General features: G+C 41.2%; 1 protein-coding gene across 2 annotated transcripts in view; it reads right to left on the bottom strand.

Annotated features, from left to right (window-relative positions):
* NEK4 (NIMA related kinase 4) overlaps nucleotides 1–18,938 on the bottom strand; it is a 34,782-nt gene extending 15,844 nt beyond the window's left edge. The window contains exons 1-12 of one of the 2 annotated variants that reach the window (XM_080812187.1): nucleotides 18,645–18,938; nucleotides 16,842–17,108; nucleotides 15,022–15,219; nucleotides 14,506–14,613; nucleotides 12,961–13,115; nucleotides 11,024–11,165; nucleotides 8,563–8,967; nucleotides 4,278–4,448; nucleotides 3,609–3,755; nucleotides 2,866–2,932; nucleotides 2,008–2,117; nucleotides 815–903 (exon numbers count right to left, since the gene is read on the bottom strand). In XM_080812187.1, coding sequence (XP_080668313.1) covers nucleotides 815–903; nucleotides 2,008–2,117; nucleotides 2,866–2,932; nucleotides 3,609–3,755; nucleotides 4,278–4,448; nucleotides 8,563–8,967; nucleotides 11,024–11,165; nucleotides 12,961–13,115; nucleotides 14,506–14,613; nucleotides 15,022–15,219; nucleotides 16,842–17,108; nucleotides 18,645–18,737 — 1,952 coding nt within the window. In that variant the 5' untranslated portion in view covers nucleotides 18,738–18,938. The remainder of the gene's footprint in view (nucleotides 1–814; nucleotides 904–2,007; nucleotides 2,118–2,865; nucleotides 2,933–3,608; nucleotides 3,756–4,277; nucleotides 4,449–8,562; nucleotides 8,968–11,023; nucleotides 11,166–12,960; nucleotides 13,116–14,505; nucleotides 14,614–15,021; nucleotides 15,220–16,841; nucleotides 17,109–18,644) is intronic. The other variant, XM_080812188.1, reaches the window with a different exon arrangement.
* Nucleotides 18,939–19,172: the final 234 nt, after the last annotated feature.

Genomic DNA, 19,172 nt, shown 5'->3' with positions numbered 1-19,172 from the left:
GTATAAATTCTGTCCAACTATTTTTAAGTACAAAGTTTAAAAATATTTAAAGCAATACAAAAAATATCTTAGCCTCCAATCAGATAAAATTGACAATGCCTGGCATCCATTCAAAAATATCAGACATGAAAGGAAGCAGGAAAATAAAACACATTTATGAAGGGGAAAAAAAAATCAGGTAATAGAAACAGACCCAAGAGTGACACTAGTGATAGAATTTGTAGATAAGGACATTAAAGTGGTTATTATAAATATATTCCACATGTCCAAGGTAGAAGAATGCATTAACATATTAAGGAGAGGCACGGAAGTTACCAAAAGACCCAAATAAAACTCCTGGAAATTAAAAAATACACTGTGTTGAATATATGAGATAGGATAAGCAGATTAGATGCTGTAGAAGAAAACATTAATGAACCCAAAGAAATGGCAGTAGAATCTATGAAAAATGAAACAGAAAATAAGTCTAAAAAACATGAACACCATCAGTGAGCTATAGGACAATCTAATATGTATGTACCTAAAATCCTCTAGAAGGCAAGAGGGAGTCCAAAAAAATTCCAAAAAGTAACAGTCAAAATTTTTGCAAATCTGATGAAACTATAAACCATAGATCTAAGAAGCTATTCCGTAAGAATTCTGAATAAAATCAGATGTGTTCATTAGAAGAGATGTGTTCATTAGTTTTAGCTCTAACATGTACCAAACCCCATTTATAATGTTATTAATGACAGCACTACAGGTCTGAATACACATTTAAGACTAATCAAAATAGAAATTGTTTATGAAAAGAGATAGAAAATAAGAACCTTACCGTTCCTTGGAATCCCCATCTGACTTATCAGTTGAACTTGTAGAAGAACTTAATTCATCCTCAGACAGACTGTGGATGAGTTTCCTTTCCTTTAATGTTTGGAAAAACAGAATTCCACATGATAACACAACCAGAACATAATACACGCAACATTCTTACATGCAATGTCTAGATACAGTGTGCACCTGGGTCCAATTTAACCCAAGAAACTAATGATCTAAAAGTTGAAGTTACTTTACCTAAACAATGTCCCAATTCACCCATAAAGTTCACAAGTGAACCCTGAAGAACATTAAGGTAAAGTTTTACAAGGCCCTGGGAAGTCTCAGCTATGAAAAAATCTCCTTTCCAGAAGAGAGCAGACGAAGAGTTCTGGTACTCCAACTCCTAAGCAGAGGGCTAGTAACCTAAGGAATTTTAGGCTAGATAAAATGCTACCTCAATAAAAGCAACCTCAGTTTGCTTATAACTGAGACTCTTTGTTAAAATACCTTAAAGGATTGCTTGATTTAATTACATGCAAACCTTACAACTCTGGAAAATAGAGAGGAGTACCTTGATTAGTGAAGCAACTTACTCAGAGAATACTGTTAAAGCAACAAATCTTCCTTATTTTCAAGAGCAGAAAGTTTCTATCTTTTTGAAATAATTATATGTTCCTAGAAATAATGCCAGAAACTGCAATACAGAAAAATGGATAGTTATTCCCCGGGTATCATTACACAGAAAATGAATACGGGTTGGAAACCTTGCAACTACCCATTCAGCCACTAGATGCTGCCCCTGCATCCTCCCTAGGCGAGGAACTCAGACACAAACAGGAAACTGGGCAAAGATAAGCAAATGAGACTCAAATTTAGCCAGGCAGGTGGGTATATTCGTTGCACAGCATTATAAGCAAAATGTTGCCTAGTGGAAACCCTTGGGAAGTCCTGCTGTAAAGACTACCTAAAAAAGATAGTAACTAAGCTACCAACTGCTTATAAGAGCACCTAAAAACTCATTCCTTTAACGGAGCAAAAATAACCTTTTTAGTTATTATTCACCAGTTCTTTTCCTTATCAGGAGTGAAAAAGTGTAACTTCAGGCAGTGCTGTCCCAGAAATCAACGGAGCTGGCATTTATGAGATTTACTGTATCAGGCTTGCCAGATGCAAACCCGTCCCCCTTTTCCATGGGACTGTGTAACATACCTGAGCCACCGTGCAGTCAGGAGACAACCATCGGGCAGGGGCACGCTGGCCTTCTTCTTGTGGTTTCCCTGGCCCTGATGCACTCAGAGAAGCTCTCCTCACTGAAGGGCCTGAAAAAGCAGGCACCCCCAGCAGTTGTTTGTGGTGGGCTGGCCTCAGAAGAGGGCTTTACAGCAAGTGCCAGCCTAGAGGTAACTCAGCATATTCATCATTACTCCAGTGTCTGACACCTCAGACATAGTTCTAGGTCCACCAGCCCTGTGACCCTGGTCAAGTTATGTAACCTCTCCAAGCCTCGGCTTCCTCAGCTGCAAAATGCAGACAATGCTGCCTACCTTTGAGAGTTACCATAAACAGGAGATGAGATAATGCTCTTAAAGTGCTTTCCATAATGCTTGAGACAGAGTCAGCATTCAATAAATAGAATCTGCTAGTACTGTCTTTATAGTAATAAGAATGATCGCGGCCCTCGGCCCAGGGCAACACCATTCTCCCAGCTTCGTTCCTCTGTTCCTGAGAAGACAGCACTTCCTGACCAGCAGAATCTGAACACAGAAACACATTAAACACTCACTCCATTTCCTGTCTGAAATCTCTCAGCAGTTAATGCCACTCAAAGCTCTCTTGATCTCTTTTTACTATCCTCTTCCTCTGATATACAAGTTCCAGACCCAACAACCTATGTTGATTCTTTTTAAAGACCCAAGAAATTTCAAAAATTCTTCCAAAAAATCTTCCAAAATTTCCCCCATGGATCACTGATGCTCAAAATTCCTCACACCTCACAGTCAAAACCAATGTTATATCCTTAAGCCAAACCAACAACCTCCAATAGATGAAGGAAAGAGAAAGCTTTACCTGAGGGGAACACCTCTTCCTGTGACTGCTTTAGTCGTCTCCTCTCTCTTGCTGATAATGGTCGATCCTTTTAAAGAGAGTAAGTTACTTTCACTCCTACTCACTATTTTTATAACAGCTGCAATGTCTGATGTTTCATCCAGCACTACAGGACAGGCCCTGCACAGGTCTTTAAAGGAGTATCTGCTTGAAACCAATTCACATCACGGTCACAACTACTAACTAGGAATAATCACAACCCTCATTTCTGGGAAGTACTCATTTTCGGAAGAGCAAATGGAAAATTTTGCATTTCTCACATTCAGAATGTACTTAGTTTCCTTAATTAAGTGGAAGTGACCATCCCTGGAACTATAGATTCCATCCATTTCAATAAAAACTTCTGCTGAGAATCACAAATTTCTCCTCTAAGCTGTTTGGCAAAAAGCAGGGTTAAGGTGTTTTGTTTTGTTTTGAGGATTTTATTTATTTATTTGACAGAGAGAGAGTTCGCATAAGCAGGGGGAGCAGCACGCAGAGGGAGAAAAGAAGCAGGCTCCCCGCTGAGCAGGAAGCCCAACTCGGGGCTCCATCCCAGGACCCTGGGAACACAACCTGACCTGAAGGCAGATACCCAACCGACTGAACCACCTAGGTGCCCTGGCTAAGATGTTTTAATATAAAACTCCACAACATATGCAGGATTTTTACAACCAAAAAGTTTTGTAAGGTTGGAAAAAAATCCAATATACACTCCTGCAAACCTTTGATGAGGACACCTCCCTGCTCCTTGAACAGCTTGCAGCAGACCCAATGGCCACTCCTCTTTGGTTTTCAGCATCTTTTTGTGTTAATGTGACATCCATTTTTCCAACAATGGGAAGAGAAGGCAAAAGTCGAGGAGCAGCCTCCTGGAATTTAAATAATTATAAAAGGGGGAAGTGGGAAATTATCAATTTCCTATACAGCCACCTCCAAAGATCCCCCACCATTAAGTCTCCTTTGTATTTGTTAATTGTTTGTTCTCAAAAACTTCAAAACATTGATGTCTATTGGAAAGAAACTCTGCCAAAAGTGAACGACCATCTAAGAAGCTTACAGAGAGGGTGCTCATGAAAGTCACTTCAAAAAAGGAGGTGTCGACAGGATTTTATGTAGAGGGAGAAACTATTCATCAGTGTAACACAGGAGGGATCAGAGATCTACTCTTGTTAGCTTGTTCCCTTAACTCTCAAGACGACCTGTCCATTTTTGCTGGGGAAGATAAAATCTTTACTCTGTTTCCAACTCACTGAGATTTGAAAACTAATAGTTAGCATCTCCCCATTGCCACTCCCCTCCACATGCTCCCTGCATTTCTTACGTGCCTTTTTCGGCAACTGCTAATCCTTCTAAATGAACTCTATTTCCCAAGCCGCAGAACAATGACTTACTCCACAGAGCTCTCTGCTGACCTGTTTCTCTTCCCCACTGTGCTCGGGCTGTTCTCTTTTCTTCTGTCGTCGCTGTCGAGAAAGGGAAGGCTCAGAGCCGGAGCCCTGTGGCTTTAAACCTGGGTGGGTTCTGTCTGGCTTTTCTGTAACACATTCACCAGGAACTTGATCCTTAAAAATAATAAAATGAAACAAACAAAAAAGAAAACAGAATAATGAAATAGTCTTTTGAACTTCCAAATGGCCAAACTATTATAAAATTGTAACTGGAAATGAGAAGGAGGAATGTCTTTCTCAAAATGCATGCTCATTTGCAGTGCTGACAGGCAAAGACAAAGCGCTGACATCAGTTACCCACATATTCTGGCTTTTTTTCCTCTTTTCCCAAATAAAAATAAGTACTTACTTTTAAAAAAGATTTTTAAATTTATTTAAGAGAGAGAGAGAGAGAGAGACAGAATGGGGGGGGGATGAACAGGAGGGGCAGAGAATCCCAAGTGGGCTCCAGGCTCAGTGCAGAGTCTGAGGCAGGGCTCCAACTCACAATCGACATCTCAACCTGAGCCAAAACCAAGAGCTGGACACTTACCAAACTGCACCACACAGGTGACCCCTAATAAATAATTACATATATTTTTAAAGATTTAATAAAGATATTTAATGAAGATTAAATAAAGATCTTTATTCATTTGAGACAAAGAGATACAGACAGAAAGACAGCATGTGCAGGGGGAGAAGCAAAGGGAAAGGGAGAAGCAGACCCCCACTGAGCCGGGAGCCCAACCCCAGGACCTGGAGATCATGACCCGAACCAAAGGCAGTCGCCTAACCATCTGAGCCACCCAGGCGGCCCCCCCAAACTAAATAATTAGTTTAATTAAATTACTCAGATTGTTATTAACCTGAGACTACTGATGTTTTTGATTTACTTTTTTTTTTCGATTTACCTTTTTTTAAAAAAACTTATTTTCTGGGGTGCCTGGGCAGCTCAGTCAGTTAGGCAGCCAACTTTGATTTTGGCTCAGGTCATGATCGCAGGGTCATGAGATGGAGTCCCTTGCTCTACATGGAGTTGGCTTGAGATTCTCTCTCACTCTTCTGCTCTTCCCCCAGCCTGCACACTCTCCCTTTCAAATAAATACATACATAAAATCTTGGGGGGGAAAAAGGATCTGAATAGATATTTCTCCAAAGTAGGTATACAAATGGCCAATAAGCACATGAAAAGGTGCTCAACATCATTAGTCATCAGGGAATGCAAATCCAAACCACAGTAAGCTACATTTCACACTCATTAGGATAGCTAGTATCAAAAAACCAGAAAATAGGAAGTACTGGTGAGGACGTGGAGAAACTGCAACTCTCACATATTGTTGGGAAGTAAAATGATGTAGTTGCTTTGGAAAACAGTCCTAGAGTTCCTCAAAAAGTTAAACATAGAATTACCATATGACCCAGCAATTCCAATCATAGGTATATATCCAAGAGAACTGAAAACATGTCCACACACAAGCTAGTATAAGAATGTTCATAACAGGGGACGCCTGGGTGGCTCAGTTGGTTAAGCGGCTGCCTTCGGCTCGGGTCATGATCCCGGCGTCCTGGGATCGAGTCCCACATCGGGCTCCTTGCTCTGCGGGGAGCCTGCTTCTCCCTCTGCCACTCTGTCTGCCTGTGCTCACTCTCTCTCTCTCTCTGACAAATAAATAAATAAAATCTTTAAAAAAAAAAAAAAAAAAAAAAGAATGTTCATAACAGGAACAACAACAACAAAAAGAATGTTCATAACAGCATTATCCATAGTGACTAAAAAGTGAAAACAACCCAAATGTTCACGAACTGATGAATGGGTAAATAAAATATGGTGTACACATACAGTGAATTTATTTGGCAATTTAAGAAGGAATGCAGGGATGCCTGGGGGGCTCAGTCAGTTTAGCATCTGCCTTCAGCTCAAGTCATGATCCCAGGGTCCTGGGATCGAGTCCTGCATCAGGCTCCCTATTCAGGGGAAAGTCTGCTTCTCCCTCTACCCCTCCCCCCTGTTCATGTTCTCTTGCTCTCCAATAAACAAATAAAATATTCAAAAAAAAATTCCTTAAAAAAAGTAAAAAAAAAAAAATTTAAAAGGAATCCAATACTGGTAGATGCTACAACATGAGTAAACCTTGAAAACATCATGCTAAGTAAAAGAAGCTGCCATAAAAGGCCACAAATTTCATGATTCTCTTTACAGGCATACCTCATTTTACTGTGCTCCACTTTATTATGCTTCACAGACAATTGTGTGTGTGTGTTTTTTTTACAAATGGAAAGTTTATGACAACCCTGCAACGAGCAAGTCTATCAGTGCCATTTTTCCAACAGCATCTGCTGGCTTTCCGTCTCAGTGTCACATTTTAGTAATTCTCACAATGTTTCAAACATTTTCAATAGTACTGTATTTGTTATGGTGATCTGTAATCAGTGATGGCTGATGTTCCTACTGTAATTGTTTGGGAGCACCACAAACTGTCCATAAAAGATGGAGAACTTAATTGACAAATGTGTGTGTTCCGACGCTCTACTGACTGGCTGTTCCCCATCTCTCCACCTCTCCTCAGGCCTTCTTATTCCTTGAGACACAACAATATTAAAATTAGGCCAATTAATAATGCTACAATGGCTTCTAAGTGTTTAAGTAAAAGGAAGCATCAACAGATGCGGCAAACTTCACTGTCATCCTGTTGAAAGAAATTGCCTCAGCCACCCCAGCCTTCAGCAACCACCACCCTGATCAATCAGCAACAATCGACCTCAGGGCAAGACCCTCCACCAGCACACAGATCGTGATGTGCTGAAAGCTCAGACAGTGGTTAGACTATAGCCTTAATGTAACTTTTACATGCGCTGGGAAACCAAAAATTAAATTTGATAACCTTTATTGCAATATCTGCTCTATTGTGGTGACCTGGATTTGAACCTGCAGTTTCTCTGAGGTATGCGTGTACATGACATGCTCGGAACAGGCAAATCCATACAGACAATGGTTGCCAGGGGCTGGGGGCAAGGAGCAATGGGTTATTATTAGTGGGTATGGGGTTTCTTTTTAAGGTTATGGAAATGTTCTGGAATTAGATGTGATGACTGTACAACCCTAAAAGTACACCAAAACCCACTGAATCGGTATTTTAAAGATAGAAAAATAAACAGAAAAAAATGAAGGAAGTGAATCTGAATGTAATTTGAGAGCCAAGCAGAACAAGCAGCACACATATAGTTTTATCCACAAAATACTAAGAATTCCAGTGTCCAAAGAAAGTTTAAGACTTCAATCCAATGGCTTTACTTTGACTTTTCCATCAGAACAAAAATTCATTTAAAACATTTGAATATAGGGGCGCGTGGGTGGCTCAGCTGGTTAAGCGCCTGCCTTTGGCTCAGGCCATGATACCAGGGTCCTAGGACCGAGCCCCATGTCAGGCTCCCTACTCAGTGGGGAGCCTGCTGCTTCTTCTCCCTCTGCCTGCTGCTCCCCCTGCTTGTGTGTGCTTGCTTTCTCTCAAATAAATAAAACCTTAAAAAAATTTTTGAATATATTTGTATAAAATAGTTTTTATATGTCTTATATAGAGCTATCAAATATAAAAATATGTTTAATATATCAAATTTAAATATTTTAGCATAGATTATAAAAATAATTAAAATGTACATCTTAAATATATTTTTAGAATATTTTACATATAAAAATGAAAAGGTCACCAAATGTTCTGGCTTTCTAATCCTCGGCTATTGCCATGTTTCGTTTAACTTACGCTTCTTTCTAAGTTCAAGTAGAAGTTAACCTTTAAATTTACTCAGAACAGTCTCTTAGTATCAAAATCCTTTTGCTCCTTTCCTTTCCTTTTCTTTTCTTCCTTCCCCTTTGGTTCCAACACATAAAATACTTTTTTTTTTTTCCTTAAGAAGTAAGATCAAGCACTAACTTTCCAAGTGCAAGAAGAAATGTGATGTTACCTACTTGGTGGAACTACCCTTCCATGTGGAAGCCTAAGGAAGAGTGACAAAGAAATGGGAGAAAACATAAAAATAGCATGCTTCCACCAGATACCCTATGGTGGCGCACAAGGCGTCTAAGAATCCTGCGGGTCCTATCCTTTGGTTTCTATAATGTTTAAAATGGCACACAGACTAACTGATTTTCCTAAAATGCCAAGTAGAACCCAATGAACAACACAACTCATTATCTTTGTAACTGCACTTTCCATTTTCTTTCTGAAACCGGCACCTCATGCATATCACTCACCTGGTCTTTCGGCTTCTGGTCTTTGTTGAGGGGCTGCAGAGGTCTCACTGGGTCATTCCTTTCCCCAGTGACATCGTCAGAGAACCATGTGGGAGTCAGGTTTCCGGGTTGAGGACTGGGCATAGTGCCATCCTGCAGCTTCTCCTTCACTTGAGAAATACTGCGGTTACCTTCTAGCTCATGAACAGCATCTAAGTGTCTTGGCTGATTCTCCCGAACTAAGCCGGCGCTCAGCGAATCCCTTCTTTCTGCAGGTAAGATGTCAATATTCACTTTACTGATTGTGGCTAATGATTCTGAGGTATTGCTCACGTCTGGTTTGCAGGTGTGGCTTTTCAGACTTGCTGGTGTCTTCAAGGGGGCAATGACTATGGGTTTCTCCTGGGGCAAACATTTGTCTTCGCCCTGAGTGAAAATATGCTTCCAACTTATTATAGCACTCCTTACACCATACAAAATCAACTCAAAAAAGGTACAGCAGGTTCCTCAGAAAGTTAAACACAGAATCACCATATGACCTGGCAATCTCACTCCTAGGTAAATATCCCTAAGAACTAAGTAGGGACTCAAACAGGTAATTGCTCACCAATGATTTACAGCAGCATTATTCACACTGGACAAAAGGTGGAAATGACCTAAATGTCCATTAGCAGATGAAGGGATACACAAAATACAAAATACACATAACAATGAAATATTACTCAGCCATATAAAAGAATGGAGTACTGATACATGCTACAACATGGATGAACCTTAAAAACATGCTAAATGACACAAGCCAGACACAAAAGGACATACTGTATGATTCCACTCATCTAGAACCGGCAAACTCATAGAGACAGAAAGTAGATTAGAGGTTACCAGGGCCTGGGAATAGAGGAATGGGGAACTATTGCTTAATGAGTACAGAGTTTACTTGGAATGATGAAAGGGTTTTGGGAGATACTGGTGATGGTTGCACAATATTGTGAGTGTAGTTAAGGCCAATAAATTGTAGCCTCAGAGGTGGCTCAAAATGGCAAGTTCTGGGGCACCTCAGTGGCACAGTTCGTTAAGCATCTGACTCATGGTTTCAGCTTAGGTTGTGGGGCTGAGCCATGCATAAGGCTCTGCACTCAGTGTGGAGCCTGCTTGAGATTCTCTCTCCCTCTGTCCCTACTGCTCATGCTCTCTCTCTCTCTCCAAAATAAATAAATATTTTTAAGCAAATTCTTAAAAATTAAAAAAAAATTTTAAAAATGAATTTTTAAATTTTTAAATTCATATTTAATTTTTGAAATGTATCAATTTTAAAATTTTAAAAATGAGTCAACCACCTAAATATGAGCTGAAATTATAAACCTCCTAGAAAAAAACACAGGCATACATCATCATGAACTTGGAATTGGCAAGGAATTCTTAGATATGACACCAAAAGCATAAGCAACATAAGAAAAAAACAGATAATTTGGGCTTCATCAAAATTAAAAGCTTTTGTGCATAAAGGGACATTATCAAGAAAGTGACAAGCTAACCTACAGCATGAGAAGAAATATCTGTAAATCATGTATCTGATAAGGATCTACTCTCCAGACTACACACAGAACTCTTAGAACTAAATGACAAGAATATAAAAAACCCAACTAAAAAATGGCCAAAGTGCTTAACAGACATTTCTCCAGAGAAGGAATACAAATGGCCAAGAAGCTTGTGGGAAGACATATCGTTAGTCATTAGGGAAACGCAAGTCAAAACCACACGAGATACCGCTTCATATAAAGCAGGATGGCTAGAATCCAAAAAGTAGAAAATGACAAGTCGGTGAGATTATAGAGAAACCAGAGCTCTTGTGCATTAGCTGGTGGGAAGTAAAATGCAACCGCTCTGGAAAGCAGTGTGTTGGTTCCTCAGAAAGTAAATATAGAACTACCACATGACCCAGCAATCTCACTCCTAGGTATATATCCCAAAAGAACTTAAAACAGGGACCCAAAGACTTGTACCCAAATTTTCATACCAACAGCCAGGTGGTGGAAACAACTCAATATCCACCAATGAACGAATGGAAAAGCAAACTGTGGTGCATACGTACAGTGGAGTATTACTCAGAAATAAAAACAGATAGAGAACTGACACATGCTACCTCCAAAATGTCCTGCTCAGTGAAAGCAGCCAGACACGAAAGGTCACATACTATGATTCTTTTTACATGAAATACTCAGAACAGGCAAACCCACAGAGACAGACTACACGTTGGTGGTTTCCAGAGGCCAGGTGGAGGAAAGAATGAGGATGATTACTTAACGGGTCTGGGGTTTCCTTTCCTGGTGACGTGGAATGTTTTGGAACAAGATAGAGGTGATGGCTGCACAACACTGGGAAGGCACTAAACACAATGAATAGTTCACTACAAAATGGCTAACATCATGTCATATAACCTGCTTAAATAACCTATCGCTTTAATGGTTTTTAAAATACATACCATTCCATATGTCTTGGAGCCCTCAGAAGAGTGTGGCTGGAGGGGAACGGCTTTATGACTCGATTCAACATTTCCAGAGACCACTGCAGCAGCAGGCTTTGATTTAGAGTCGCCATTTTTAATATTACTTTTGGAGGTTTTTCTTTATGAGGAAGAAAAGAAAAAAATTATTATCAGTATAGTGAAGATGAGAAGTTTTTACATATCTGGGAAAGGCATGTGTGTATCATAAAAACTGTTCCACTTAGAGAAAATAGTTTTCTAAAAACCAGGGGGCGTTCTGCAAAACACTTGACTAGTACTCCTCAAAATCAATCAAGGTCATGAAAAACCAAGAAAGTGAGAGACTCGGTTGATTAAGGAGACAGGAAGACTAAATGCAATATGGTATCCTGGATTGGACCCTAGAAGAGAAAAAGGCCATTAGTAGAAATACCGGTGAGGGCCAAATAAAGTCTGGAGTTTAGTCAACAGTCAGGTACTGATGTTGTTTTCTTGGTTCTGACAAACGCACCATGGTAATGTAAGATGTCTATGATAGGAGCAGCTGGGGGAGGGGTGTACAGAAACTCTCTGTACAATCTCTGCAACTTGTCTGTAAATACAAGATTATTCCACCATAAAAAACCAATGAGAAATTACCTCATGTACAGAAGAACCAGCATAATTTTCAAGTTTCACATGTTTGTAATTATACCACAACTGCTTTGCCAAGTTTGACAGCAAGAATGATGGGTGTGCTCAGCCTGGACTTACAGAATAAAAGAGTACAGGATTAATATTCCCAACTCCTTTAGTGTGACGTTTCTACAACTGAGCTAACTTACCCTCTGGAGAATCCAAGAGGAGCATGAGACCGAGGCTGCGCCAGGCCAAAGGTCTGTTTGGTGCAAACTATAGACAGTGTAAATAAAAAGATAGTTTATCTTTATCCCCTGGGGCCTGTCTAGTATTACTCTTCAATCTAACATGTCACAAGGCAGAGATCGCGTCACTCTTAGATCGTGGAAGAGCTGTTTAGTGAAGGTAATCCCTGCAGGTCAAAGAAATAAACTTTTCTCTTGAGAACTATGAGTAAAGAGGGAAACTTAGTTAGGGAAACTCTCAGAAATTTGAGCGCTTGATTTTTAAATGTGACTCTCACATAGTACATAACATATAACAGCCTTCCTAGATAATCTCATTTTCATGTGCTTTCTAAAACATATATCCTTTTGAAAGGATCATACTTAATGTGTCTTGGAACCCTCTGAGGAATGTTAAAGTGATTCTCTAACTGGTTTTCTAGATTTCTGATTTTAGCAATTACATAAACCTCAAACATGCCCTAATCATGCAATTTTCCTTCATGTTTTAAAAAAACTCACCACAGGGGCGCCTGGGTGGCTCAGTGGGTTAAAGCCTCTGCCTTCGGCTCAGGTCATGATCCCAGGGGCCTGGGATCGAGCCCCGCATCGGGCTCTCTGCTCAGCGGGGAGCCTGCTTCCTCCTCTATCTCTGCCTGCCTCTCTGCCTACTTGTAATCTCTGTCTGTCAAATAAATAAATAAATAAATCTTTAAAAAAAAAAAAAAAAAAAACCTCACCACAGGAGTGCCTGGGTGGCTCAATCGGTTAAGCATCTGACTCTTGATTCCAGCTCAGGTCATGACCTCAGGGTCATGAGATTGAGCCCCATGTCGGGGCCTGCACTGGGTATGGAGCCTGCTTAAGATTTTCTCTCCCTCTTCCTCTGCCCCTCCTCCCTTCTCTCTCTCTCTCTCTTTCAGAATAAATAAATAAATAAAACTTCACCATAAATTTTCATATGAGAATTATAGAAGGTATCTTTTTTTATACTTTTTATAATTTTTTAAAAATTTTTAATAAATGTATAATTAGAAGCTACCTTCTTTTATTCAACTATTTAGCCACCTATTTGCAAGGGAAGCGTCTTACGCCTTTGTGGCCTCCAGAAACAGAGAGATCTGGCGCTTTATGTAAGGCTGCCTCAGGATGCTCCTTACGGAGGGTCTTTCTTCAGGCCTTTTGCTCAGCATTGTTCTTATCAGTTCTGCCAGCTCTGGGCTATAATCTTTTGGCATTGGTGGCAGCTACAAAGAGAAATAATATCACAATTACGACTCTGGTCTTGTGAAGCAAAACATAAGGAAAAAGTAGATGTTTCCCAATATTTCTTTAAAGTCATTATACACAGAACCAGAAAAGAGCCAGCATACAGCAATCTTGCTAGTGTCCTGGTCATAGCAGCAAGTTGTGAGACTGTAAAAGTAGATCCTTCAAACCAGCAGTCCCATTTGAGGACTGTCTCCTTCAGAAATAAGACCACGAGTTCCTAAAGACTTATGTACCAGGATATTCACTGCAGCCTTGTTCTTGCAGTAGTAAACCACTGGGAACAACTTAAATGTCTACCTATAGCATAGCCTATGGTACAGCCTTCTAATAAAATGCTAGGCAGCTTCTTAAAAAATATGACAGCTATCAAACTACAAAGATGTCCCACGTATATTAAGCAAAAAAAATCAAGCTGTATACTAATACGTACTGCCTGATTCCATCTCAGTTACTCTTTTAAAGTGCTTGTGTGTGTATATGTGCATATATACACCCAGACTGAGATATATATACAGACAGGAAAACGCTAGGAAGGATATGCACAAAATTCCTAGCAATGGTGATCTCCAGAGGGGAGAAAAGAATTTTAAAAAGAGGGGAATTTACTCCTTTCTTGTTTGAGTCTTAAGTAGTAGAATTATGGGTACATTTTACTTTTTTTGTGTTTTTCAATATTTTGAAATTAAGAAAATGAGTCTTGGCATAATATTAAAATCAGTAGGTGGTTTACAGCTTTGAAATTTAATGGCGTGTGGATGCCTAACACTGCAGAGGACAACTAGCCTCATGGAAGTAACATGTAAACGTGGTTGCTCTGGTGTCTCTACCATGCACATCGCTTTGTGCAGCTCTTAACCAGCTACTTGTAATTGTAATGATTATCAAAGGAGCATCACCCTCAAAGGGTAGACTTATCATCATCATCATCATCATCATCATTATTATTATTACTATTTTACATCATTGCAAAGTGTCTTCCAATCACCAGGTACTGAGCAAGCTGGGAATGGAATGGGTACTTTGCCCAGAGCGGACTCATTTTAGATGGGGCTCATTTAACCACAGTGGCTCAGGGGAAGCTACCAATATCCTCTCAGGGCACCTGAACATCCTGTGGTTAAAAGGCGATGGTTTTCAAAAAGCCAATTTTTCAGAACCATTAAGCCACCTTTACAAATTAATAACTGAAATACGATCAATCCCTTCTCTTTCTAGTTCAACCTTCCCCATAGAAGGAGCTTACCATTCTTACCTATCTACCTGACATCAAGGATGACTCATTTTTGCCAATAGCTACTTACAAAGCTGCATTAAATTAACCTTGCTTAAAATATTAAAAACAATTAATTTCAGAATAGTCTTTACCTTTCCTTCAATAATCCGATAAACTAAAGAATTCATGTCTTTTGCATTGAAAGCATGCTTCAGGGTGGCCATTTCATAAACACAGCATCCCAGTGCCCAAACATCAGACTAGAAAAGAAAAATAGGAAATAATCAAATGTCAGAATGCCTATGCCATTTTTCCTCTGAAAACAAAACAAAACAAAAAACATTTTCAGGGTGCCTGGGTGGCTCAGGCAGTTAACATCTGCCTTCAGCTCAGGTCATGATCCCAGAGTCCTGGGATCAAGCCCCACATCAGGCTCCCTGCTCAGCTGGAGCCTGCTTCTCCCTCTCCCCATGCTGGTTCTCGCCCTCACGCGCGCGCTCTCTCTCTCTCTCAAATAAATAAATAAATAATCTCAAGAAAAACCAAGAAACAGAAAACATTTTTCTTAAGCCAATTCACAGAGAATCCCTCTGACTTTCTATCTGATGGGTTCTGAAGTTATACTGTCCTAGAGACAGGGTGAGCTGGCATATGCAGTTCAATCCTACCTTATAGTTATAAGGTTTGTTTGAAAACAATTCGGGGCTCATGTAGTAGGGTGTGCCGATGAGGGTGCTAGCCATGTCACAGTGGTTCTCTAACACTCGAGCAATTCCTAGGTCACCCACTTTGATGATGTTTGTTCTTGTTAGGAAGACATTTTGAGTTTTCAGATCTCGGTGAAGGATGTGTTTTTCATGTAAATACTGAGGAGAGAAATAAAACTTCATTAAACATAAAAACACTTATCTACTTACTTATTCTTGCCTTCTTACACACATCAACATTTGCACAAGTGTAAGCATCACAGTCATCTAAATATCAAAACACTACTCTCCTATCATCTCTAAATAAAAAGTGGGATTTACAACTTTCCAAAGCAAGAAATGTAGTTCCATGCATTAATCTGCACCAGTATCCTTCACAACTGTTGCTTGGTACCTTGACAATTTCACCATTTGGCATTAAATGGATCCAGTTAAAAATAGGCTTACAAACTCCCCCTGAAGGGAGGAAGACAACTTGTACAGGATCATATGCACAGTCCCCTCAGACTCATGATATCTTGAGCTTAATAATATTTCCAACTATAACAAGATCACTTTTATTTAGATAGCATATATTTTTTGAAATTATTTTTATTAACATATAATGTATTATTTGCCCCAGGGGTACAGGTCTGTGAATCGTCAGGCTTACACAGTTCACAGCACTCACCACAGCACACACCCTCCCCAGTGTCCATAACCCAGCCACCCTATCCCTATCCCCCCCAACCCTCCAGCAACCCTCAGTTTGTTTTGTGAGATTAATACTCTCTTATGGTTTGTCTCCCTCCCGATCCCATCTTGTTTCCTTTTTTCCTTCCCTACCCCCACAACCCCCCACCCTGCCTCTCAAATTCCTCATATCAGAGAGATCATATGATAATTCTTTCTCTGATTGACTTATCTTGCTCAGCAGAATACCCTCTAGTTCCATCCACATCATTGCAAATGGCAAGATTTCGTTTCTTTTGATGGCTGCATAATATTCCATTGTATATATATATACACCACATCTTCTTTACCCATTCATCTGTTGATGGACATCTATGTTCTTTTCATAGTTTGGCTATTGCAGACATGGCTGCCATAAACATTGCTATAAACATTCGGGTGCACGTGCCCCTTCAGATCACTACATTTGTATCTTTAGAGTAAACACTCAGTAGTGCAATTGCTGGGTCATAGGGTAGCTCTGATTTCAACTTTTTGAGGAACCTGCTGGCTGCACCAGCTTGCATTCCCACCAACAGTTAGACAGCATATCTTAAAATTTACATAAGGTCAATCCATTCTGGACAAGTCTGCCATTATGGTATTCCATAAACAGTCTCACATTTGAATATGTGTATATTCAAACACAGACATGTTTTGTATTTCCACTCACTCTGCCACAGCGGGGTTAAAGCCCATATCCCCACAGTTCAAGCATGTTAATTAGCCCAACCACCTTCCAGTATGACACAGCTGACCAGTTGATAACAGACATGGTCATTTTTTGCTTTGTCAACTCAGGGCCCTTAGAACTGATTTTGGTATAAATATTAAATGAACAGAGAAATGGCATCCCTTGCAAACTGAAATCCACATCTACGTCAATATAGACATCATTCATTCAGAAACACTCTAATGCTATAGTGAGAGGGCCTAGGTCCACTTCATAAATGGATTTTTTTTTTAAATACATTTTTTTTCAGGTAAGCTTTGAGGAAGGATTTTCCTAAAATCCACTTGCCATCCCCCTGTCACCCTGGAGCAAGTGGAATGCTGTGTCTGGACAGTACCTGCAGAGCCATGGCGATCTGAACAAACCATTCCACCACCTGACTCTCAGGCAGAAGCTGCCCCTTCTGTTCTTTGAGCTTTCGGTACAGATCACCTCCTTCGCAAAAGCCCATGACGATGTACAGCAGACCGTCACCTCCCTCCCACGACTCCTTGTAGGTGACAATATTAGGGTGCTTCAACTGAGACAAGAGCTGAGCTTCCTGTTCAGCAGCTCGTCGCTCTCGGCTGGAGGCATTTCGGAGGTTCAGCTTTTTGATGACATACTACAGTGAAAACACGTGATTTTACAATGTGCAAATAAGCATACAGTTTTATACATTCAGAATATTTAAGGGTTCTCCTGACTGTCCTCAAAACCAACCTCCTGGAGCCTGAAAGACAGCCTATTCATTTTGTTATTCACAAAGCACAAAACTGGGGAAAAGGTGTGTAAGTCTTTTGCGAGATTTGTAATTTGTAAAGATTTGTAAATTATAATTTACTGATATTTTCAACTGATTAGACTTACAACAGGCTGGAGGATCACAAAGAATTTATTATACTTTCCACCTGCATTTTACCATTTCACTAATGGCTAAAAAATGAGTCCATGTTAACATACAACTCTCTGTGTCAAATAAATAATAAATAAAATCTAAAACAAAATTATTCCCACTTAAAAAAAATCAATATCCCCTAACACCTAATTACATTGCTCATGACCAATGAACAGTCCATGCAATCCGTTAATCAACAAGCATATATATAAATGTGTTTTGTAAAATATAAACTACTGCTCAAGGGTGAGGGACTCTTATTACCATCAGTATTCCATCCTCCACTCAAAAATTCATTGACACTCCCATCTCATCCCCCTACTGCTATTGAATAAATCTCTTATAGCTGAGCTTGTGTTCTAGGCAGAGCTACGAGCTCTTGACATCAGGCAGAATAGGCTAGCGGGCCTTATACCTGGGACATCTCTTTTCAGCTTATCTGGGGCACTGCCACTGTCCGTGTAATTATTAATAGCACCTCCTTTCAGTTTCAAAACTGTCCCAGTTGGTACGATACATTAAATGGTCACCCTACTCAAAAACCATTTTAAAGAACTGGCTCATCATCCTGAGGGTCATGGGATAAAGGGCTTTAAAGAAAGGAGTGACAACATTAGCTGTAAGTTTTAGAAGGATCACTGAGATGGCAATGAAAGTGATGGATTGAAGAGTGAGCCAGGTGGCAGGGAGGATCCATGGAGGCCACCACCCCAGCTCAGCTAAAGATGATGATGTCCTGGATTGCAGTGATACCAGTGGGAGAGAAGAGGCCTGCTGGCTTAGTGGACAGATGAATGGGGGCAGTGGTGTGTCAAGAATGACCCTTGGGTGTGTCTGGTTTGGGCAACTGGATGGCTGGTGGTGCTACTCACAGAAATGGGGACCGTGAAAGGTCTGGCGGGAAGGTGATGGGTTTTAAGTGAGTCCCGTAGTCTCCGGGTCGGATGTATGCGGCCCTTGATCCAAAGAGTAATACCTGCCAGGCCCTGCGTTAGACTGTGGAAATGGATGACCTGACAGAGTTGTCAAGAGCGGAGAAGGTGTGTAGATCAAGAGTAACAATTAATACCAAGGAGAACTACAGGGAGTTAGAGGCGCATATTACAGTAAGGCCTGACCTAGTCTTGGTGGCACGGGACGGTTTCCCTGAAGTGACATCCGAGGTGAGTCCCCTTCAGACCACCCGCAGCCTAGCCTTTGGACGGCGGCCTCGGCATATCGCTGCCTGCCCTCCACCCCCTACCGGGCCCCAACCCCGCCGACCTGCCTGCCGTCCCGCCGGTGCCTCACGAGCGTCACCTCCCCGTAGCTGCCCCTGCCCACGACCCGAAGGTAGCAGTAGGCGGCCAGGGGCATGTTCCCGGCGCCCGCCCAAGGTTGGGATGCGGCGGCAGCGGCGGCCAGGGTCGCGGGCCGCGGCGGGAGATCCCGCTCATGCCCAAGAGGCCGCGAATCTGGAGGCTGCCGAGACTGTCTGGCCCGTACGCGAGCTCGGAGGCTGGGCCCACAGCGACGCCGCTGCCATAGCGATCCCGGCTAGCGCAGCCCCGCGCATGCTCCCACGGACCGGAAGCATCCGCCACAGAGCCGAAGCGTTGGGCGGCCAGAGCGGTTCCGCCATCCAGGAGGACCCGCCATAGAGCTCAGGCTCAGGGGGGCCAGAGCGACTCCGCTGGACTTAGGGCGCGCACCTTCTGCTTCAGTTCCACCGCCGAGAACTTCCGGGTTGCCGGGAACAATAAAATAGTGGAAGCTTCCACGTATTGAGCATGTACTTGATCTCAGCGCTTT

The sequence above is a fragment of the Martes martes genome (genome assembly GCF_963455335.1).
Source record: "Martes martes genome assembly, chromosome: 1".
NCBI lineage: Eukaryota > Metazoa > Chordata > Mammalia > Carnivora > Mustelidae > Martes > Martes martes.
The sequence above is the reverse complement of the archived record's forward strand: the minus strand, read 5'-3'. Positions and strand labels throughout refer to the sequence as shown.